Here is a 25314-nt window from a genome sequence, read left to right on the forward strand (position 1 = left end):
TCTGATCTTCCCAGACCTGGTTGAGTGGGGGAAGAGTGAAATGGTGGGGGAAGAGTGAAATGGCATCAGGAACGTAAATTCTGGGTACAAGACTCCACTAAGCGAGAAAGACAGTTTACTTCAGGGGACGAAGTTTGGTGTAGGTACCATGGGAATAACCCTGCATGGGTAAGAGGCATGGTCAATGCAAAGTCAGGTCCAGTGATGTATAAAGTTCAAGTAGGTGCGACAGTCCTGAACGAGCACATGGACCGAATGAACGCTGCAAACTTGTAAACGGTGCAGGAGCAAAACACACCCGCTTCCTTGACTGCCTTTCCAACTGTTCTGGAACCCTTGGGTTCTCCCTCTCCGTCAAGCATGAAGATACCTCGGAATCTGAGATGGACACGTTGGGTGCCACCTGAAGAGGAGAATGAATTTCTTCCAAGACATTTCAGGCAGAAGCGGCAAACTACTGTGCGTTACACACTGCCCGTATCAGAGGCAAAGTTGGAGGAACCTGACCCAGTACTAAAACGCCCAGGAGGAGCTACAAAAAGAGAATCTGGCCAATGTTCTCGGACTCGGAGGGAGAGGGATGTAGTGATTGTAATGAGGTCAGCCAGGTGGACCTCATAGAATCAAGGAGCCCTGGCTGACAGATATAAACATGAGTGTCAGAGCTTCTGTTCCAGCTGAGAGCTGGCTCTGAAATAGCTTGATCAGTGTCAAGGACTTTCCATGTGTAAATAAAGAGTGACCTAGTGATGGGATACCTGCCTCTATGGGGTTACTTCAGGTAACATTAATATGGAGTTCAAAAAGTGTCTTTAAAACTTTCAAAATGTACTCCATCTGGCTTTTCTACTCCTCTGTGAGGTCTAGGGTACAAAACAACTTGCAGCACTCATTCCCAGGCATTGATGACATGGTCACTAACTTTATTTTGTCAGTCCTTTTGCTAATATGTAGTTAGTTTATAGTTTGCCACTGGGGGTGAAAATAATACCGATTTTGTCCCATGTCTCCTTTCTTTTTAAAAATAGCTACAAGTAGAAAATTCTCAGTCATGTGACTCATTTAGAACTTTGAGGTTGCAGACTGTATTTTTGTCCTTCCATGCTGTTTTCCTGCAGCTCCAACAATCTCAGCTTTACACCTCTGATACCACGTTTCAGATGATGGCTACTATTCCTGACACAAAATCAAAGTACTTTGGAAAGTTATCTTCCTAGGCAGTCCCTTGGGACTGAGAATGCCTTCCACTCTGAATTTGTGGGTCGTGAGATGACTAAACAGGTGACATCATAGGTAAATCATAGGTTCATTAGTTGGTGATAGTTACTAATTTGTTTATCTTTATTGTAAATTACTTTTGGATTGAAGGTAAATAGGGGAAATACTTGCGGGCAATAAACTAGAAGACCAGTATGAAGTTTTTAAAAGCACATCAAGAACTAAGTAATTAAAACAGAGATGCTGAGCCAGGCAATGTGTTGTAACTGCATGATGTGGGAGCTGGTGGACCTTATGTGGTTCAAAGAGACCACACCTGTAACAAGTGTTGGTTGCTTGAGGAACTCTGGCTCAAAGTTGGTGACCTGGAATCTGCCCTTCCAACACTGCGACACAGCAGAGAGGGGGAGAGTTACCTGGATGCTATGTTTCAGGAGGCAGTCACATCCTTGGATTAACTGCCTCAAATACGGTCAGTGGTCAGGGTCAAGAAGGTGTGACTATGAGAGAGGCAGGTACAGGGATCCATGAGATAGTGCTGAAGGAGCCTCAGCGCTTGAGCTTGTTGAATAGGTTTGAGATTCTTGCTCCATGTGTGCATGAGAGCGGGGTTTGGGTGGGATGGGCAGTTACATAGGAAGGATGAGCAAATGGACTGTAGCACTGTGGTACAGGAAGCTATTCAAGATGGGGGGAGAAAAGAAAAATGTGGTTGAACACAGGGATGGTACAGAGAAGGGAATAGATACTGTTTTCTGTGGCCAATATCGAGAATCCCAAAGTGTGTATTGCTTTTCTGGTGCCAGGGTTCAGGATATCTCATCTGGGCTGCAGAGGCACTTAGAGTGGGAGGTGAAAGATCCAATTCTCATGGTCCACATTGGTGCCAACAATATACATAGAGGAAAGAGAGTCTGCTGAGGGAATATGAGCAGTTAGGGGCTAAATTAAAAAAAACAGAACCAAAAAGGTAATACTGTCTGAATTACTACCTGAACCACAAGCAGATTGGTACAGGGTCAACAAGTTAAAGAGGTAAACGTGTGGGTCAAAGATTGATGTGGGAGAAACGGGTTTGAATTCATGGGACATTGGCATCAGTACCAGGGAAGGAGGAACTGTGCCGACGGATGGCCTCCACTTGAATCATGCTGGGGTCAGAGTCCTTGTAAATAGCATAATTAGGGCTGTGGGTAGGGCTTTAAACTAAATAGTGGGTGGGGGATTCAGTTGCACGGAAAATTCTAATGTGGGAACTAAGATGCAATATCCATACCAAGACTGCTTCTCTGCTATATTTCAGTGTTTCAGTAGGGGTGCACCAGCAGCCTCGTTGGTTCTCAACTGTAGACTGGCCTTTTCAACCCCACATCGGGCTAGGGATGTGCTGGGGTGGTGGAGGGTAGAATTCTCTTGGATGAAGTCAACGGCACCCAGTTCAGGAATTGAATCTTTATTGAGGAAAGCCTCAAAGTGCTCCTTCCATCTAGCACTGACTGCCTCTTTGTCTTTGATAGGTATCACTCTGTTCTCACTTCTCAGTCAATAGGTCGGTAGGTCCTTAGGTGCTTGGGCCAGAAATGGTCTTGACAGTGCTGCAGAATCCACACATGTCATGGTTGCCAGCAAGTTGATGAACCTCATCCTGTGTCCTTTCCACTTACTGTCTATTCTGGGTCATAATTCTTTAATTGGACTTCAGCCTTCATTGGTCTCTAGAAGTGCTTCGTTTCCTTCAAGCAATGGTGATTTCACCAATTGGCAACTTCCATCTTGGCACAAGTGATGCATCTATCCTTATGGTCTATCTCTTGTAGTCATATGTAATCAAGCAAGTACCAGTGTCTAGAAGCAAGGATGTTGCCATGAAGATAGAAGTAAACTGACCTTATTCCTCCTGATGAATGTGCATGTAATAAATAATCAAAACTTTTAGAATTTAGAAAATAAAAATAAGCTTACTCATCATTCAACTTAATATTAGATTTTGTCAGCTCAAATTTCTCCAAACGTTTGACACGTGTTTTGATTTGTACCGCCACTTTCCAAAAGACCCAGTGAGGACACCATCTATCTTTACTCAGTGTTTACCTCTTGATCTGATGATACTGTAGAAAACCGGAGGGAGAAATAGGCCTTCATGAAATAACAGTTCCTCATAACTAGAGCTTCAGTATTTCATTTAATCAGATGAGTGTGGGCTAGTTAATTATTATCAGGTTTGAGTAGTCCACTGTCACTTTTATGAAGACTCACATGTAAAGGCCAGTAAATTGAATAAGTTGCCAGAGGAATGCTATAGATTGAAAACCATACATTAGTATGAGTTAACACATTCAAGAAAGAGACAAAATGGAAATAATAAAACAAAATTAAGACTATAATGTGTCACACTTGCCTAGACCTAGAGAATGTATGAAAGAATTAAGTCTGCCAGAAATACATCTGTGCCTTCATCAGGGTGATCTTTGGAGTCATGGAGAGAGGAAATGTGTGTTGCATGGAGGAAGTTGCTGTCCAATTTCCATCTTCCTTGATTATTTTATCTGCAAAATCTGGGCCATTGTGTTAAATGGCAGTTTGTAACACATTTGCTGTTAACTCATCAGTTGTAAATTATAAAATCAGAATTCATGTTTAAAGAAGGGAAAATCAGTGAAGATTGCCATTTCTAATTATTATCCAATGACTCATGTTGAAAACCATGTGTGCATGTCAGACGAGGGGAGAGTTGAGCTCAAGTGTTGTGGTCGCTCTGATAAGTGACTTGATTAAGTGATATTTGCCAATCTGCTTGTGAGAATTTATTGTAGCCTTACTAGCATTCATATGCAAAGATTATGTGAAGTGAGCAAACTGCAAAAGACGGCATTCCCTTTTCAAAAAATGACTTTAATGTGCAAAACTGCACAGTAACAGCTCAACAGATCACGTGGAGACTAGAATGTCCAGTTCAACATGGCACAGATCTTGAGCAGCAATCCTCCTGCATGAGCCTCCTCAGGAAACGAGGGGAGAAAATTTAGGTTGTCAGTTTTTTTAAAAAAAGTTACGTTGTTTTATTCATGGTTAGTGAAAGTGTTATTTTTTTTTTTCCTGCTCCAATCTTGGTTTGAATTGGTGTGCATCATGTTTTCTGTTTTGCTTTCTCTAGTTCAGCATACCAGTATATCTACTACTCACCTGAAGACACGACCAAAGCAAAAGAAGTGATAACCAACATTTATAAACTTCAACCACTCATATTGAGCAACGCAGAGCTTCTGCTAACTGCAGCAAGGCAACACTCCAGTGACAATCTCAAAGATTCATTGAAAACTCTCAGTGAAATAGTAAGCATTTCAACTGTTCACTTTAATTTAAAGGAACGCTAAGTCTGTGTTATTGATTGATTGATTGATCTTATTCCGGATGCCTCCCAGCTTTTCTTTCTACAGCTCACAATTGGTTAAGTATTGCAGTGGGAGTGGATTTCAGGGTTAAGAAAGAAATTTTCTCTGTCAACAGTTTCAATGAAGATGGCTATGAGATTCTGAGGTGAATTTTGTACTCTTTACCGTAGTTGTAAATTTGTTAAAACTGTAAGATTAGCCTTGCTTGCAGCCTTTTCAATAGGGTCCAAAACATTTGCTCACTTGATGCCATAATAGGAAACGTTGAAGCTATCATATGGCTACTCGATCAGTTCACTACTCATTCTATTGCACAAGAGCCTAAGGCTGGCTGTTTCTTTCTTGAAAAGTGCTCATTCTTCCTAAGATATGCTAAGGGTAAGGTGGCCCAAAAACTTGAGTAACAAATAAAACGCTGCTACAATGTAGTGGCAAAACAAGTGCTTTTCTTCATAACTTCATGCTACTGTCAAGACAAAAGACATTCTGCCTACTTCTTGGATAAGTAATGTTGTACATGTGTTATAATGCCAGGCATATACGCTGCATTTACCAACAACTGGAGAATTATAGCAAACAGTACCACCTTTTGGTTGTTTGCCACAGATAGCATACTGGCTACATTCAACCAGCCTGTCCTTGCAAAATTCAGAACATAGTGCCCAAAATTATATATGATTGCACCTGGATTCAACAATCCAGAGTGGGCTAAGAATTAAAACAACCAGTTTAAGACTGCCTGTTGAGCTCGCAATGTGGCTCACGTGTGTAGAAGCTATGTACAGAAGGCCATGTCCTTTTGACGCTGTGACTCGCTGTGCAGACATTGTACCTATCTCAATTTAAAGTAAACCTTGGAGGGACCTGTGTTCCCTGGTGCTACTGCTATGGTAATGCCTCAAACATTTAGAGTCTACTTACCAGCAATCACCAAACATTTCACTCATGCAATATAAATTATTGTTCCCATTGAAATTTGATTTTTTTTTTGCATCTTTACTGATGAGTGCAAGACTCCAACCAGGTTCTGTATTACCAAGTGCAGTATTCCTATGGTACTCAAATCATGGACCCCAGCCTTTGAATAGGTGCATGTACATTGTGGACTCAAGGCAAAATGGCCATATAAAATTTATGTGGGGTTGCTTCAAGATTCACTTTGCACCTCCAGTAGGAGGCAAACATCTGTCATCATGCTACCATTTATCATTACTGGGCATTCCAATGAGTAGTCATTGTAGTGGTTAATTATAGCGTGGAGAGGATAATACCAAGTAGACAGCAGACACACATCAACATCTCCCATTTATGTGAAGCAAAAATAATCGTAGCATTTACACTTGCAGAAGAGCTTCTCAGCTTGTGTGCAACAGTGAATGGGTATTCTCCATGAAAGTGTGTGTAAAATTTATTTGCAGTCACGCTAATTCTACTTTCAATATATTCTCCTCTAAGTGTCATGTTAACAATGCAAATTATCATTATAACAAGCTCTAGACTAACCCAAAATAACTTAACATTTATTAAATGTTAGAATATCCTCACTTTTGAAATTGTAATTTACATATTTTATGCCTTTTGGTTTCCTGAAACAGAGAGTTAACACAGAAAATTGAATTTAAAATGGCAGATTTTAACTTTCAGGCAACTACACCCCCATTAGAGCAGGAAGGACGCTAGCGTGTTTTTTTGAGGTCCAAGCCTCAATTAAATATGACTGGTATGTTGTGTGTGTGAAACAGTGGCTAGTTCAAGTTGCTAGATTCAGACCCATGCAATATCAGACATCCCTGAGACTTCACAGTTGGAAGCAAGGTAAGATGGACATGGTAAGATAGATTCCTAGCCATAAACCAGGAATCCAGGGAATCAGCAGATTAAATTCCTTTTCTGAAGGCCTTACAGAAGTAATTAAAAACTTACTTTTTGACTAATCTTCAGTGGCATTGCCAGCATGTAAGCAGTGTATGAACCGTGCATGATTCAACCAGTTCTGTCCTACACTAGAAATCCAGGTACTGCGTAACAACCTCCATGTGTATATTAAGTGGGACCTGCCGTGTCATGCAGGTAGGTGATTAAAATAGCCAGCAATGACCATTGTAAAAATGACAACAACAACAGCAATGATGGCCTGCAGTGGATAATAAGTGTACTAATCCCATTTTGAAGTTGTTGATGTCAATTATGATGGTATTTCATATTATTAAGTTGTTTCCACATGTGCCACTGTCAATGCATTATTTTTGAATTGCAGTTTTGTAGCCAAAGTGCACTGGCTATTTTATCCTCTGCAAAGTTCTACTAAAAGTAATGAGAAGCATGAGATAAATGGCAGAAATTCTTTTTTCCCCCAGTGGTGGTAAGTGATAAATGTTGGTAAGGAAATTGGAGGTTTCCCTTGCTCTGCTTTGAATATTGTTGTGGGATTTTTTTGTGTCCACCTGAGCAGTGCTCAATGCTTAAATGAATGGTGAATAAAAAGAATGCAATGCTTGATGAGAATAAGAAAAAACACATGCCTTTTCTAATGTAATATGTTAATGCTGCACAATATTGCTGTATAATGAGCAGGAATATTGGGTGAAAGATAGGAATAGGAATAAGCCTTTCAGCCTCTCAGTAAAACAAACAAGGGCAGGGCCAATACAGTTAAAGGTAGGGCCCTGGGTAGTGTTATCGATCAGAGAGACCTAGGGGTTCAGGAACATTGTTCTTTGAAAGTTGCATCACAGATAGACAGGGTGGTTAAGAAGGTGTTACTCAGACCATTGATTAAAGGAGTCGGGACATCATGTTGAAGTTGTACAGAATGTTGGTAAGGTCTCTTCTGCAGTACTGTGTACAGTTCTGTTTGCCTTGTTATAGGAAGAATGTTATTAAATTGGAGAGGGTTCAGAAAAGCGAATTGTTGGTGTAACTCCACAGAAGAGAGGAAATCAGGGGGAATATAGTATTTAATATATCTCCTGGTGCCATTTTTTTCCAAATTAGAATTGATGAAATCTTTGAGTGGTGGCACCTGTCCAGCTTTTGGTTGAAGTTAGTGTGTGTAAAGTGAAGGGAATGCCCAGAAAGAGCAGTTGAAGAAAAAAAGCAATTACATAAAAGAATGGCTTTCTTTCTATTGCATCCGTATTTAGTACCAGGGTATGTTGGTAAAGTCATCAGAGAAAAGATACTCTTTCCTTTAAAACTAAGTTGATATTTTACTTCAGTGACCCAGCAGTGTAGAGTTGTCTTCATTGTATGATCTGACATGGCAGATTGTTAATAAATCATAAATGTTATTCCATCAGATTGTGTCTGGCCTAGGTCTATAAATGGTGCATCATTTAAAATCATAGATCATACGGCACAGAAACAGACCCTTTGGACCAACCAGTCTATGCCGACCATAATCTCAAACTAAACTAGTCCCACCTGCCTGAGTTGGCCCAGATCCCTCCAAATATTTCTCATTCATGTAGTTGTCCAAATGTTTTTTAAACGTTGTAACTATACCCGTATCCACCACTTGTGGAAATTCAGTCCGCACATGAACCACTCTGTGTCAAAAAAAGTTGTCCCTTCTGTCTTTTTTGAATCTTTCTCCTCTCATCTTAAAAATATGCCCCCTCGTTTTGAAATCCCTCACCCTAGGGAAAATACACCTGCCATTCACCTTATCCATACCCCTCATGATTTTATAAACCTCTATAACATCACCCCTCATCATCCCTCAATCTCCTACACTCCAGTGAAAAGTCCCAGCCTATCCAACCTCTCCTTATAATTCAAACTCTCCATTCCCAACAACTTCTTGGTAAATCTTTTTGAACCCTCTCCAGCTTAATGATTTCACAAGTTATCGATAGCATTTTAAACCATGCTGTAATCCTCAGCTTGACCTAATGTGAACCTGTTCACAACACATAGGCATAGCTTGCTTGTATTCCAATCAAAGTGGATATCATTTTTCTCACCAGTACTACTGCCAAGAACTTTTCACTTGAGAGAAGCCAATATTTTACCAGCTTTCCAAGTATCTCTTATCCCCTTTTTTATGCGTTGACAGACTATCACTGTGTGGAAAGCATGTAGACTGTTGATGTTCTAAATGTTTGATGCATTGATCAGCAAGTAATTCATTATTTGATTGTGCAGCAACCGACAAAGCTTATGCCAGACAAAAGATCTGTAACAACACAAAAGAAAAACAAAACATAATTCCAAGTACAGCAATCATTATTTGTTTTTCTTGGACTTGAGAAGATATGTTTATGAATATGTCATGTTCTAAATCTGAGATTATCGCAACTCACACTGCACATAAGATACATGGAAAATAGGAGCAGGAGGAGGTCATTTGGCTAATTGAGTTTGCTCTGCCTTTCAGTATGATAATGGCTGATCTTCCAGCTCACTATCTTTTATTTAAGGCCAAAGATAAGGTCCACATTTCAATGATTTTGCTTTTCATTTTGTTTATTCACAAGATATGGACAGTGCTGTTAAAGGGAGAGTTTATGCACCATCTCTGGTGCAAGTGACCAGGAACCTTTGTGAAGCACTGCAGTACATGTAATGAAAGGACTCCCACAAAGCTATTCTTCAGAAAGTATAAGATTTTGATCCAGCATTAATGAAGGAAGATCAATATATTTCCAAGTCAGAGGTTTGTTGAGCTTGGAGGAATGTTTGGATGTGGTGATTTTCCCAGCCACCTGCTGTTGTTCATATAGGTAACAAAAGCCTTGAGTTTGGACCTGCTGTTGAAAAACCATTTGAAAATTGCCAAAGTGTTATTTTTTATATGGTACATAGAACAATCACATTGTGATGATGGTGGAGGGAGTTAATGTTTAAAGCATTGAATAGGGTGCCTGTCAGTCAGACTGCTTTGCCCTGGATATTATTGAGCTTCTTGATTTTCATTTGGAACTGCACTCATCCATGGAGAGTATTTCATCAAAACTTTAATTTGTAATTTACAGGTGGTGAGAAGGCATTTGGGAATTGGGAGATGATTCACTCACTGCAGAATACTTATCCTTTGACCTGCTATTGTAGTTACTGTATTTATGCAGATGGTTCAGCTAAGTTTCTGATCAATGGTGGCCTTCATGATGATGGTAATGCAGTTGAATGTCAAGCGGATGTGGTTCAACTTTTTATTGGTGATTCTCATTGCCTAGTGTTTCTGTGATGTGAATGTTACTTACTATTTATCAACATGTGTCTGACTGCTATCCTTCCTACATGTGGTCACAAACTATTTCGTTACCTGAGATTCTGTTCAGTCTTAGAGAATACTTTTTTTTTTACTGGATCGTTTGCCAGAATATCTTGCACCACATTAACTAGACAGGTTAGCTGGAGTCCTCAGGAGTTTTTGCTTATTGGAGATGAAGACTCCACACTGTTGTGATTTGCACAGCCCGTTATGGGTCATATCATTTTTAAAAGCATTTTATCATATTTATCAAAAGCTGACCCCTAATGTGTGTAGGCAATTTCAGTATTCTGAGTTGCTTGGGTGTTAATTTTGGAAAATATGACATAGTTTTGTCTTATAGTTTAATTTGAATATACTCACCCATCATTTATCAAGATCTCCGGATTGTCTCTCCCACTTTCAGCTGAAATTACTGCCTGAATAGGCAGGGACTTGCCAGAGAGGATCTCAGTTCATTTTCCAGTTTCTGCTTGTCACATTTAAATACAGTGAAAAGTATGAGAAAAGAAAACTCATACCTCGTGTGCCAATATTTAATCTTGTTTGTCTTTCAATTTATGGCATGGTAGGACCATTTTAACTGCTTTGTGTTGAAACCCTTAATGTTCATGAGCAGGTTTCATGCTTGGCCTTTTTCCCAATGATCCCCTACAGTTATGTAGCCTGAAGTTTGGAGTGGGATAACTGACTGAAAACTTCAATGTATGGATCTCCCAGGTTAAGTTTATTCTGATGGTTGATTGACAGGAGGGATAAAGATCTCCAGAGTTTTTGAAGTCCACTTGCATTTTGTCGGCACGGAGAGGAGGGTGAAGAGAAGCTCAAATTGGAAATGAGATTCCAGGGAGCCATAGGTGAATGGATAAGAATGGAAATGGTTACAAAAATGTTTATTACTGACAGCCAGCAAATACCAGATTGAAATAACAACTTTCCACATGCCTTAAATGAGCTGATTAGCAAAATCTTACTTGTAACTATAGTATTGAAACCCATATCTTTCAGTTTGAAAATAATGCTAAATGTGAAGATGAAGCAAATAGTAAGATATGATGTAATCATATTAAGAAGAATTCGACAAAATGACAAATAACCTGCTTGATTGTATTATAAGTGAAATTGAATAGAAATCATCAGAGCAGATAATGAAACTGTATAAAATACTAACTGTAAAAATGTTGGAGGCAACCACAGAAACTGCCAGGTGCTAAGGAAGACAGTTTTAAAGACCCTCCTTGTTGTGAGACTTAGTGCTACCGATAAAAAGGCTGTCCAGCACTTAGCTCTCACACAACCTTCCTCCCTATGCTGCAGCCATTTTACCTTATTCTCTCTACTAATGACTCTTATCTCTTGTGTCCCCAAAGCCAAGGTAAGTTCCCAAAACAACCTAAATGCCTCACATAGAATACTGTGCTTCTCCATTCACACCAATGCCCAGTGCCAGGATGTGTCACTTCCATAACCATTCACCCTCTGTATAGTGGATATGAAAATCAGAAGTGGTTTTCTAGATTTTAGTAATTCTTTGATAACTTATCACTATGTTTTAAATAAAGCTCCTTTTCTCTATGGCCCAATAAACATTAGCTCAATTGGCTGGACAGTGGTTTGTGATACAGACTGATGCCAGCAGCTTGGATTCAGTTCCTGCATCGGTTGAGGTTACTCTGGACTCTCTTTCTCAACCTCTCCCCTCACCTAAAGCATGGTGACCCTCAGGTTAAACCACTACCAGTCCTCTCTCTCTCTAATGAGAGAACAGCCCTGGTAAGACTATGGCAACTTACACATTAACCCTTACAGAACCATTACTTCATATCATCCTCCCTCAAGTCTTTTCCTTCTAGTTAACCCATTATACAATCATATCTATAACTATAGTGCATTTGGCACTATTACAACTCCCTTCATGTCCCTGACATTATGAATGCAGGTGATCTCAATGTTTCACACTTTCTCAGTAAACACTTGCACGTGTGAAGATAGAATGTTGCTGGAGAGTTGATTGTGATTCTGATCTGTGGATCATTTCTCTGTTGGGTCTTTTATTTCCTGGAAATCCTTTGTGAAAGATCTTATTCTTTGTAGAAATATTTGATCTAATGCTTATTGTGGAGAACCTTTAATTTTCAGAATTTGCTTCCTGGAAGATAGTTGCTCTGTTGAAAAATGTTTTGTTTCTGTAGGATTCTGTGTTTCTGGAACAGTTGCTTTCTAGTTGGAATAGATAGTCTCATTTTTGTAATAACATGTCTACTTCAGCTAGACAATGTTTTCTTCTTTATCATGTCCCCGATTTGTAGATGTATGTTGGGCTCCTATGAAACAGTGTGCAGTTTATCTCTTCCACTTGTTGATTATGTAGGACATCTTCACTTACCTCTGTTGTTTGACACTGAAATGTTACCACATGCTGGGTCAAGTTATTGAAGGTTTCTGCTTGCTCAACTCTATTACAGTCACTGAAATTGACTATTGAATTTAGAAGATGAAGAGTTAAATATTTTGACCAGTCCTGTGAAGTTTGTGACTTCCACTACATTGACAATGTTAAGTCAATTCTCTTGTGCCAAAATAAGCGGTCTCATTTGATTCTTTATTCTTTTTTGATGTAAGCACAGCAAAATCTTCTCCAGGCTGTCTTTGGATTGTTTGGTTTATAATGGTTGGACCATGGACCAGTGTTTGGATAGCTGTTTCCTCCTGCAGCAGTGGTTCTCTCAGGAGATTGTCAATTTCCTCTAACTCTTCAGATAAAATTGAGGTTGAAGCATTCGTACAGGTTCAAGAAGGAAAATTGATTATTTGCAAACACTGCACACATTTTCAATTCTCTTATGTTTGTTGCATTGCAGTACCTGTAGCATTCCTATCCTTCTGACAGTTATTTCACCTGCACCATGTAACTTAATCTCTGACTAAAACTTTTTTTTTTCAGTCTTGGTACCTAGTCTAAGAAGGCAGTACTACATTTTCTTGCATTGAGCACAAAATCAACAGAATATCCATTGATGTAGACAGGTTCTGTCTCGACTGGCTCATTTTGATTCACTACTCCCCTTAAGAATGCCTGCACATAATCTCTGGTGGAGCTATTTCCTCCAATTCAGGAATCTTTTCTAATAGTGTTGGGTGTTCCACCGTGTGAACATCTTTACATAAGTAATCACCAGTACTTCCACTTCTGAAACAATGTCTTCCTTATGCAAATCCTCAGGGGGTGAATATTGTCTGCGTCTGTGAGCCCTGTTGTCCCACAGTGACAACATTGTTTTGCAGCAGATGTTTTGTTCGTGCTCTGTGTGTGCTTGTCAGGTGTCTCTGTAGAGTATCCATACGTTATAAAGAGAATGAATGCTCTTTCCCTCTTGAGGTAGTGTTGGTATTCTCCTCTCAGGATTTGTATGAGAGTCTTTCTGGTTTTTGCTTCCAGCACAATTTGAATATCTTTCTCAATTGTTTAATCTTCTTTGTACTGTTAGAAATATGACAAAGTTTCATCAAAAATGCTACCTTTTAAGTATTCTGATTTCAAAGCACAATATAGACAGTTTTCCATTTATCTGTAGAGATGAAGTCCTTTGTTAAATCTTGCTCAGTAAAGAATTCTATTTGTTCTTAAATTGAAATAATTGTCAAAAGCTTTAGGACATCTTGAAAAGTGTCCATATTATCTTTAATATTTTGTCTATAAATAGCACCATCTGCAATCAGAGATGCTCAATAGTCTATTAACTTGTTGAGCTTCAATCTTGGCGTTTAATTTTGAGTCAATGCTATACCTTAACAATTGTCACGTCTATAAATTCCAAACTTGTGTATTCTATATTTCTTCTCTGACCTTGAATCTGCTGGGAAGTTTTTTTTTTCATTTCTTCTCAATATACTGATTAATTTTGATTACTATGAAGGAACATTAAATCTGCAACATTTCAATATTGCTTTAATTTTCCACTTTTTTAAGCTTGTATTCTGGTTTAAGTTAAATTGCTGTAGAACTTGCTAGACTCTATTTCTTTTATATGCCAGATTTTTTTAACTCTGTAATTCGGTAATACTGTATTGAATTCTTCAATAAAGCTTTTAACTTTGTTACTGACTGTTCTGTGCTTTCAAAGTTTCTAAATTTGTGTCTTTGTAATATTACATCTCTGCACTGCTTACTGGACTTTCCCACCTTTTTTACGGTCTTCCCACTTTATTAATGATCAAAATAGTTGCTGCCTACTATGTTTTTTCTTTTCCTGCTTTCCGCAGCTTAAGTAGAGCTTTCGCTTTCCTTTCTGATTAAATGGATGTTCTCCCACCTTTCATAACTGAAAACACTAACCAGGTTCTTCTGCACAAATATTTTTTAAACTGTTCTGTCTGTAGCCTTCATACATCTTCCTGCCAAAATCACTGTTTTGTTATTGAATCCCAGTCCTTTCAGATTTTCAATGCTTTTTCTGACTTTTCTTCTTTCTCTTTCACTACATTTGTTTAAATGTAATTGTTTTCAACTTAAATAAATGCCTTTCCAATTCCTTGGCTCTGGTCTAAATGTCTTTTCTGGACCTTTCACTACTTCATGCAGCTGTATCTCATGATGCCTAATCTCATGATGCTTGTCCTGAGAGGTGAGAATATTTTTATACTCGTTTGCCTTTTAGTTCTGGTCTTTGTGCCATTTTGCATCATGTTATACCCTTTTCCCTTACTGATCACTTTCTAGAGTCTCAATTTTCTCCACACAGAGCCTCTTTCATTAAGGCTTCTGTGTTTTCTAAAGCATGGCTGACTTTTCTCTTTCCCTCTCCCATATTGTTGCCCCACTGCTTCTTGCCAGCCTCTGAATGAAGTGTCTTTTGAGTACTGAGCCTGCCATTTTGCTTCTGTCTCTCTCTGCCAGTTATTGCCTTTCTGCTGCTGATTTGTTTGTTTGACTCTTCTTAAAGCTGTAATGCACTTAAAGCGATAAATGCAATTGTTTTATATAACAAGGTGTAGAGCTGGATGAACACAGCAGGCCAAGCAGCATCAGAGGAGCAGAAAGCTGACGTTTCGGGCCTACACCCTTCTTCAGAAATTTCTAAAGAAGGGTCCAGGCCCGAAACATAAGCTTTCCTGCTCCTCTGATGCTGCTTGGCCTGCTGTGTTCATCCAGCTTTACACCTTGTTATCTCAGATTCTCCAGCATTTGCAGTTCCTACTATCTCTCAAATGCAATTGTTTGTTTTTTTTTTCCCCTTCTGGATTTATTCTCCTCATGGTGGATGTCATGGTGGGTGCCACTGCTGAAACCTTGTAGTATTTTCCGAATGATCACTACTAGCCTTTTATGGTATTTTCCACTTCTATCATTGTGCGGTACCAGATAAGGGCTGTATGAGCTAGTTTGTTGCCAATCTTCCTTTGCAATTACGTTGTCCTGGGCCTATCTAGTGATTGGTGCTAGGGGATATTCCACAATAGAATATCTATAGAAAAGACACTGTACTTCGATGTCATTAAGAAATTATTATATGTCAGCAGCTCCATTTGATCAGAATTACTAGGACCAAAGAGAACTGGTACAGGTACGTCTTCTCCCTCTGAAAGGTAGAGTTGAAGTCTTGGGTTCCACTCACAGATCAGGTGAGACCTTATTAGAATGTGTGGAGTCAAAGTACCGCGAGCCTTAACCTTTTCAGAACCATTATCTTGTATAATAGACTTGATGTGTACACATTTACAAGATTCATGGAAAATTGCACATTGGCCTTAGTTAGAATGTTGTTCACAAAATTTCAAATGAGCAATGGGTGACTAGTAAGTCTGTTCTCATGGTGTCAGCTTCATCCTTAGCTATGGGTTTTGTTTTCCACAGTCTCAAAGTCTTCTTTATTTAAAAGGCTTGCACTAAAATGCCCTAAATTTCTTACATTTCATATATATATTCCTTCAGTTGTCCATTTCTGTTTCGCTTGTGCCATTCCTTCAAAGTCTTAAACACAAATTCAAATCAATTCTGTCAAATCACCTCTGTTCTAATGAAAATGGTGTAGTTTGTTTTAGCTTATATTTATGCTTGCCTTCTAGAACAAATATTGCATCAGTTAAAACCTGTTTGCACATATTTGACTGCATGTAGCAAAAATAAAACTGTTATTAGGGGCAGAATCTTCCCAGAGAGAAATGGAGAGAAATCTGGGAAAATTGTGCGAAAAGTCAAGCAAGGCTTTTCTCACCACTGGGAGCAACAAGTCACATTTTCCAATTATGTTCCAGACATTGAGATAAGATTCCCACTAGTGAATGGTGAGAGATCTATTAATAGAGATTATCACTCATTATTACCTAATCTCACCTAATTAATATGCAATCTCTAATCTACCACCCATTGGAAAGAAACTAGACAGTGAGATTCACTGATATGAAAGTCAGTACAGGTACCTGGCAACTCTAGATCACTACTTGCCCCTCCGGACCACCAGGATCTTTGGACACACTTCGAGCACCAGGCACCAACATTTCAAGTCATGCTCCATGAGCAATAGCTGCATTCAGCCCATATCCACAAATATTAGCATGCATGCCAGTGCCTCTGCAGCACCATGACACATCTGCAATCCTCTTATAATACGTTTCTGCATTACAATGCTGCATCTTGGAGCACACCAACGACTAGCATTGGAATGATTCTGTAAGGACACATTGCATGTAAAGATAGGCACACAGCTCATGGATTGAACCAGCCTGCATCTCAGAACTGTTCACTTGCTTTCTCAGCAGTCATTCACTTAGCACCTACCTGAATGCTCACAGAATCTCCTTGCCTTACCTTTTAGCATTTTATCCCACTTAGCCAGAGCAAACAGGTCCACGGTACTTCTGACTTGACTTGCCTTTTTGTACAGACACAAAGCCAGGAAACTTGTCATATTTAGCAGTCTCATCAGTCAAGAGAGTGGACATGTTGCAGTAAGGCATCATGCTATGTCAATCTTGTAATTGGGTAAGAGAGAGGAAACATGTTGCATATGATACTGAGTGTGAGGTATTGGAGAGAAAGTGGTGGCAGGGCGATGGTCATTGACCTTCTTACCCTGCTGGGCAGTCCCTCAGATGGCTGAGAATGTATTGAAGCAATGGCAACCCCAAACAAGGCTGGCAGGGTCTTGTTTTTTGGCCTCCTCTGATGACCTAGTGCAAAATAGATATCTCTCCAGATCCCTGCATACAGAGTAGGGCACCAATTTCCCCTTGGCAAATATCAGGGCAGCTCCAGACTGGTGGTTCTTGTTTGGGCACGTAACGGCATTTTAAAGATAGAGCTGGAGCCAAAGATCCTGGAATATTCTTGCGGTGCTGTGTACCTATGACAATAGTGAGTGGGAGAATCACACTAGCATTGGACAGGAGGGGTACTGTAGGGGCATGTTGGATAATTAATATGGTGAGTTTGGAATGATAGCATGAGAAAACTTGCCAGGTCTCATGGAGAGCAACATGATGAAAATGACTCTTTGCCAAAACAGGGTAAGGTTCAGCCCTAATTTTCTATTGGTGGAAGACTGCAGGGCTGAAGCTAGTCACTTTTTACCCTTTAGCGTGTAGAAAATAAGAAATGGCATAAACTGAAATTGAAGAATTTTAATTCTTTACACTTAATTTTCAGTTGAAGCTTTAACCAGGCATCTGTGAAATTTCATTATTGTTCTCAAGAAGTTAAAATGTTAAAGGAATGCCAACAAATCTACATGTGCCTCATTACAGATCAGAACATCAGTTTACCTAAGGATGCTGGCTATTCTGGAGGTTTTTCTCCTTGATAGTTACATCGGATAACTTCAGTCCAGATCAAGAAAATTGATGGTACAAAGTATGATTTTTGAAGTGATGACTTTTCAGTACATTAGGACAATTATTCCTAATTGTTTCCAACTCCTTTTTAAATATTCATTTCTCTTTTATAATTATTAATACAAATAATACTTACCAGAAATCATTGTTCTCCAATCTTTCTCCACCTTAGCTTCATTTTTAAACTGATGAAGCCTCATCATCATCTGATAAGAGCATGAGGATCAACTTAAATACATATAGAATCAAACTTAACTGGCCATCCAGTGGGGCTTGGTACTCTCATGTGCCAGTTTAGAGATACAGAGGAAGACATTAACTGACAAGGTGTAGTACAAATTAGCAGTCTTTCCCTAAATGATGAGATATTATTTAGCATTGAGAAAAACTCTCGTCTTTTCTTTCGAATGTAATTTACAATGTTTTGCGATAATGTGTTTTTACCTGTAACAGATGCATTGTGGTATATTAACACTGCATCAATAGGGCTGACAGCAAGCTTTCTGGTTGATAAACAACAAAATAGTTTTAGCAGCGCACAAGTGTTGTGGTTAAATCTGTACTTTATTTCCTACCTATGTGCAGAACAGATCAGGTTATCACATAAAATGACTTTTGAGTGAATTGCATCAGACATGCATTTTTAGTACAACATAAATGTTAGAAAGAGTGTGTGATATTTTGAAAAAGGAAACTGAATACAAGACAACCATTGGTAAATATCAAAGGATTGCCCACTACAAGTTGCTTATTAAATATGAACGGCATTTTTGGGGTGAAAATTCAAGACGTGATATTAGAACATAAAGGTAGTAGCTTGAAATGTATTTGTTTTTAGGAAGATGCTAAATCATTAAAATAATAAGGAACAAATGCTTAATAGCTGTATGATTAGTAGCTGGTAAAGCAGGGTCTAGCAAACAGGTTTTCAGTTTGATAATTGGGAGAAATAATGCTATACTTGTTTTGTGCAATCGTCTTCTTCTAGATGATAATGAACTGACTCAATCTGACAAATCATATCCTGGAAAAAGCTGACAATCGAAACACCATTTAAGTAACAACACCAGGAGCTACATTCTCATGTCCTTCAAATATAAATTCACTTTTGGGGAAGAAAATTGTCAGTTCTGCTGCAGTCTTAGATTGCTAGTTCTGGAAACTTGACCTTCAAATTTTGTTGGTATAATTTTAGTCTTCTTGCGTTTGGCGCACCAAACTGAAGTTTTCTCAATATTTATCAATAGATTTAACATTATTACAAACTCAGGAATTTTCCATTATCAGGTACAATGTCTGAAGCCAAACAAAAACACTTAATATCTTCCACAGATGAAATTTCGTTCATGCTGTTAGTGTGGAAGGATAATGATTTTTTTGACAGTGCTTTCTTATAACAGTTATGATGCTGGCATCCATTTCCTCTATTATTTCATGTAGAATGATGCCCACATTCCTTGAACAGGTTTTTAAAAACAGTATTGAAAACGCAGAGAGATGAATCTGAAGTATGCAATTTAAGTGCTTTTGAAAAACTTGGGCAGTTGCAGTTTTTAACCACAATTTATCCCCATTTTACAGGCAGAACTGACAACTTTCTGCTACCAGAGTGGAACTTTATATGAATGGACTGTTATCAGAGTTTATCTCCAGATGTTATTTAAATGGTGATTAGATTGTCAGATTTCTCAATGTGATTTATCAGGCACATGCAAAAAAAAATCCATAGCACTAAAGAAGGAAGTCTTCGCAGTATCCCGGCTATCATTCATTTCTCAACCAGCACAACCAAAAATAGATTATTTTCTCCTACCGACCAACCTCATCCCGCCCCCTTGACCTGTCCGTCCTCCCTGGACTGACCTATCCCCTTCCTAACTCCCTACCTACACTCACCTTTCCTGGCTCCATCCCTGCCTCTTCGATCTGTTTGTTTCCTCTCCACCTATCCTCTCCTCTATCCCTCTTCTATCCGCCTCCCACTCTCTCCCTATTTATTTCAAAACCCCCTTCCCCTCCCCCTTTTCTGATGAAGGGTCTAGGCCCGAAACGTCAGCCTCTCTGCTCCTATGATGCTGCTTGGCACCTTGTTGTCTCGGATTCTCCAGCATCTGCAGTTCCTACTATCTCTTATTTTGTTAATGGTTTTATTTGATATTTATGGATGCTTGTTTGAAAACTCCCTGTGTTTGCTTACAAAACAGCAACATCTACAGTTCAGAAGTAATTAGCTGGTTGCAAAATGCTTTGGAACATCCATAGAATATGAAAGATATTATAGTTTTTTGTCTGATTTTAATCTTTTTTGCCAGTGAACGTTTTGCCATTAAAACATCGAAACTAGTCTAACTAATGGCAGATGGTTGATTTTGTGAATAGTTGAATGATGCAGACCTGAAATTTGAAATTCTCGACTTAGTTAGTTGAATTCAGTCAGAGGGAGAACCCCAACTGATTTAATCAACTTAGGTACAAATCAGTTTGGCTCTAATTCCTGAGCAGCAATTCTTTCTGAATATGTCTGTAACTAAGAACAGAATCAGATTCTGCTGTATGCCTCCTGATGTTGCTTAGCTTGCTGATGTTCTTGCCCGTGCTCACACTTTTACTGCCTACTTTTGAAAGAACAATAAATAATTAAAAGAAACTTGACTGACAGGCATGTAATTCATCACAATGTTATTTTCTCTGTAATTCACGCCATCAACTTTTGCTGAGATAGCAGATCTTTCTTTATCCAAACAAAAAGACTTGAGTGGATCAACAGTTCAGCTATCATCTGGTTAGTGAGGGGAGAAATAGCTTTATCATCCCATTTTAGAGAATGACAGATTTGTTCATCATAAAATCCAAACCTGTTACTTAACGTTGTTAATGTATATTTCCACAGACTGAACAGTTTGTACATGCTTTTGAAGACCAATTGCTGAGAAGTGCCCTGTTAGCTTTACATAAGGCTCGTCCAAGCTACATCAACAAAAAGCACCCCAATCCTATCCATAATCCAGATGGCAGTGAACAACAGTATGAAAGCAGTGAACGCAGGTCCAGCAAAGATTCAATACCTCATCATGCTGAATATGACGAAGAAGATTGGGCAAGTGATACCTAGAAGAATTTTGCATTTTACCAGCTGACGTATTAACCGTGCTTATACCTTCTGATCCATTTTCTCTAATTAGTTATTCAATAAAAACAATTTCATATGAAAAAAATCAAAAGACTTACTTTTCTGTGCACTGGTACATCTTTATAGTGTGTGAATATATATTGTGTAATCAGATTGCATCTGATATTACTATAGTATCAAATGATACTACGTAATCACACTTCAGTTCAAATCATGAACAAAAACAGAAATTGCTGAAAAAGCTCAGCAGGTCTGGCAGCATCTGTGAAGAAAAAGATCAGAGTTAACGTTTTGGGTCCAATGACCCTTCCTCAGAACTCAGTTCAAATCATGTTGCTTTTGTGGACAATGATAAAGCAATGGTTCTCACTCAAAGAAAATGTCCTCAAAGAAAATGTCCTCAAAGAAAACTGCGCACACAGATCTATTGTTGTCTGTTGTGCAGACTTGCCCTTCTTGAACAGAGTATAAATTTGGTGGGAATCTCCAGTCATGCAGCAAAATAGCTGAATATTGAAGTATTCTCTCAGGTGGCATCCCAGGAAGTTAACATTATATCCTTTTGTCTTTATTTTACGTTTCCAGACAGGGAAATAAATAATTATAATTGAATTTAGAAGAAGCCAAAATGAAATATCAATATGAACAAATATTGAAAAATATTTATTTGTGTAACTTTTTTATTGTAATGGACAGCTTGACATTTCCCCAATATAAAGTTAGCTTTTTAAGGCTGAGGGTCTATACAATTAATAATTATGGAGTTACTGCTTTGTTAAAAGTAGGTGTACCCGAATTAACAGTGTTAACTTTTTAAGGGCTATACCATGAGGTGAATTTGCTGATTGTTTAGGGATTGCACCGATACAAGAACTTCAACAATGTACCCTCTGGAGAAACACAGAATGACAAATATCACTAACGAACAGTCTATTTTCCCATCAGTGCCCCACAATATCTGGACCAGTATCTCATAAAGGTAGACATCTTTTGCACCACTCACTGTTTACATTAATATCAACTGATGGCCAGTATATACGCACCTTACGAGAACCAGAACCTGGTATATTGGAGTACATCAGGGGTCCAATAACCAGGCCCTGGGCTTTAGTAGGCCTGATGTGCTTGGTCATGGTGGGGTTTGGGCTCACTGTGTTTCTGTTGGGAGTGGGCCTGGTGGGCTTGGCTGGCGGGGAGTGGACACTGTGCTCAGGACAAAAGCTGGGCTCGTGGGTCAGGAGCAACATTGGGGGCTGTCATGTCCCTGGCCCTGTCACGAACACCAGCCTGCCTGAATCAAAAGTATTTCTCTGCATACTTTGAACATTTTATTGATTATTTCTTAGTTAAACATTGGTAACTTTTGTGTTTTCAAAGCAAGTATTGAATAATTCATACACATTTAGTTTCAGAGTACCAGCCCTTGAACTGCTAAGATACAAAGTCAAATTGGCTATACTTTATCAGAACAATGTGTCATAACCTTGACCTCAGTGCAGAAATTCTTATCACACTGGTGTGACATTTCCATTTTTCATGTTACTTTGTGGCTACTCTAAGTCAAATTGTTAACTCATGACAAATCAAGGATAACTTTGAACTGTTGACAAGAAATTAATTCAAGATTCATTTCATTTAGAACTTTACAACTGACAGAGAAATAAGGCCTCGAACCTACCAGTTAAAAACATAGATTTCTATTGAAGCCCACAATCTTCTGACTAGTCGTCCATCCATAAACTTCTATTATGAGTGATAAATTGTAAATCTCTCCATTAAGGCAATGTTTATTGTAATAAATTAATTAATAAATTTCCTGACTTATACAGCATAACAGTGATACAGTAACTCTGTTTTTGTTCTGGATATAACTTGACTTTTTTTTTCTAGGACAGAGTTTGGGTGAACGTGGGGAAAAGTTTGAACTGTATTATTGCAATGGTGGACCGACTGCTTGAACAAGTTGACACAGGACAAGAATGTGAGGTTGAACCTTCAGCAGTTAATCAAATTACCTCTTCAGCATCTGGTAGGTTTCAAATCACTCAAACCATGTAATGAACAGATAATTGTTCTTCTGTGCAATGTATATCTACTTTAACTGTCTCCTGTGAGAATCTGATCACTTAATCTGAACTATCAACATCTTTTCTCCTCCAGCACTCTGCACCCACCACCCACACACTGCCCCCTTTCCCCAACTGTGGCTTAAATGCTGTCCCCTCCACCCTTCACTTCAGCTCCAATGAAGCATCATCTAGACTCAAAACATTAGCTTGCTCTCTCCTTGGATGTTGTCTGACCTGCTGTGATCTCCAGCATTTTTTTGTTTTCAGTATCTATCTATCTCTATCTTCAATACACTCAAAAACTTCGACAGTGAGTTCCATTGATTAACCACCCTCTGGCTGAACTCCTATCTCAGTTCCAAAGGGTCATCCTTTCACTCTGAGACTGTGCCCCTGGGTCCTAGTCTGTCCTTCTAGTGCAGGCTTCTCAAAATTCTGTAAGTTTCAATCAGCCCCCTCCTTCATCCCTCTAAACCTCATTGGGTACAGACCTCGAGTCCTCAACCACCACTCATCTGACAAGCATTTTATCCCTGGGATCATTCTTGTAAACCTTTTCTGCACACCCTCCAAGGCCAGCACATCTTTCCTTCGATACGGGGCTCAGAACAGCTCACAACATCCCTAATGTCGTCTGACCACAACTATGCACAGCCTCAGCAGTCTACTTCTACTCTTGTATTCTAGCCCTCTCAAAATGAATGCTAACATTGCATTTGCCTTCCTAACTGCCAACTGAACCTACACGTTAACTTTGACAGTCCTGAACTAGGACTCCTAAGTCTCTTTATGATTCAGATTTCCAGAGCCTTTTCTCAATATAAAATATAGTCTATGCTTCCATTCTTCCTAACAAGTATACAACCAAAATTCACTTAACCTTCCAGACTAACTTTGAGTTGGGCTGGTTTGCACAAACGTGCTCTCATACCATATTGACTGCATCTAACAATTAATTATACAGATGAATGGGCAGTGCCATGTTGATGTGTTTCCTATGTTGGTTAATCATGCATCACAATCCCTTTGCAGGGAAATTACATTTTCCCTCTTGAACTTACAATTGAAATGTTTTTATTTTGTTATAACGCATGTGCAAACTATGATGTGTTATTCTCTACTTCAGTAAAGATAATCCAATAAGAAGCTAGGCATCTGTGATTGTCCACATTAAATGCCCACCCTCTTTAAATTAGCGGAAAGCTAAATACTTTGTGAATGTCATGAGAAATTAAGGACTCTGGAGCGTGATAATAAATTAAAGAATTGAGGTATCATACAGTAGTTAAATTAAGGGAGGAGTTATAAGGAAAGGCTGCAGGATTAGTGAAATCAGGAATATTCCCTTAATCTTGGGAAGTTGGAGTGATTTCTGCAACCAACTAAATACTGGCAGCCATTACATAGTAAGGTTCAACCAGAGAGTGCAAGGAGATAGTGAATCAAAGATGATAATCCCAAGACTGGAAACAGACCGAATAATAACTTGTAATTGTGTAACGCCTTTAACATAGACTTCATAGAGTCATACTCACGGAAAAGGATATTTGCCTGGGCAGTTAAGTTAGCAAACAGGCTGATGGTACAGCAATAGTAATTTTTAAAATATGAGATCAATTTAGAACCAAATAATATATTCTCATAAAATGAAAGTTGTGTACATCAAGTAATAGAATTCCATAGACTAACAAAGAGATCAAAGTTACACAAGCTTAAAAGGATAGTTGGAGTTAACAATAAAAACGAAAAGGTAATGTAGAAAGTACCTAATTGCAGAAGGTAAAGCTGTGGCAATTATTTAGTAAATTTTACATTGCATTTCACAGATGATTATCAAAATGGACTAAATCTATTCGACTTTGATATGAAACAATGATTACAAATAACTGTTTAAAATGAGTTGTTTTTGTTTTTAAAAAAAACTCAAAGTGCATAAGACACTGAGTTCTGATGACCTACATCCTAGGTTTTCAAAAGAAATCATGGGGGGGCTTTATTGCGGAATAAGGAACGTCTATTTTGTCTGTTGGAGAGTCATTGATGAGAGATCATCAATCTAAATTTTGTATGCAAGTATTCAAGTATGTTTTAAAAAAATTTCATTCCAAATTGTTGGAAGCAACTGAGACAGAGACTTTTAAGGGAAAGCTTCCTCAATATCTGAAACCAAATGCTGTGGGAAAAGTACTGAACCATGAAATTAATTTTTCAATCCTCTCACCAAGACCAGGCAGAAAATGGTAGAGTCTCCATCTCCATCTGCGTTTTAAAGTCCTGCAGTTCCATTGCCTTATAAAGCGCTTGTGTTAATTTTCATTTAGAACAAGATTTGAACTATTTAAGATAACAAGGTGTAGAGCTGAATGAACACAGCAGGCCAAGCAGCATCATAGGAGCAGGAAGGCTGACGTTTCGGGCCTAGACCCTTTTCTGATGAAGGGTCTAGGCCTGAAACGTCAG

The 25314-nt window shown here is 38.8% G+C and overlaps 1 protein-coding gene across 1 annotated transcript in view; it reads left to right on the forward strand.

Moving 5' to 3' along the window:
* inpp4b (inositol polyphosphate-4-phosphatase type II B) overlaps positions 1–25314 on the forward strand; it is a 718933-nt gene that overhangs the window by 585472 nt on the left and 108147 nt on the right. The window contains exons 15-17 of the mRNA XM_048597564.1: positions 4373–4550; positions 20546–20752; positions 22676–22814. Coding sequence (XP_048453521.1) covers positions 4373–4550; positions 20546–20752; positions 22676–22814 — 524 coding nt within the window. The remainder of the gene's footprint in view (positions 1–4372; positions 4551–20545; positions 20753–22675; positions 22815–25314) is intronic.

Source organism: Rhincodon typus, chromosome 1 (assembly GCF_021869965.1).
Source record: "Rhincodon typus isolate 14 chromosome 1, sRhiTyp1.1, whole genome shotgun sequence".
In the NCBI taxonomy this organism is placed as follows: domain Eukaryota; kingdom Metazoa; phylum Chordata; class Chondrichthyes; order Orectolobiformes; family Rhincodontidae; genus Rhincodon; species Rhincodon typus.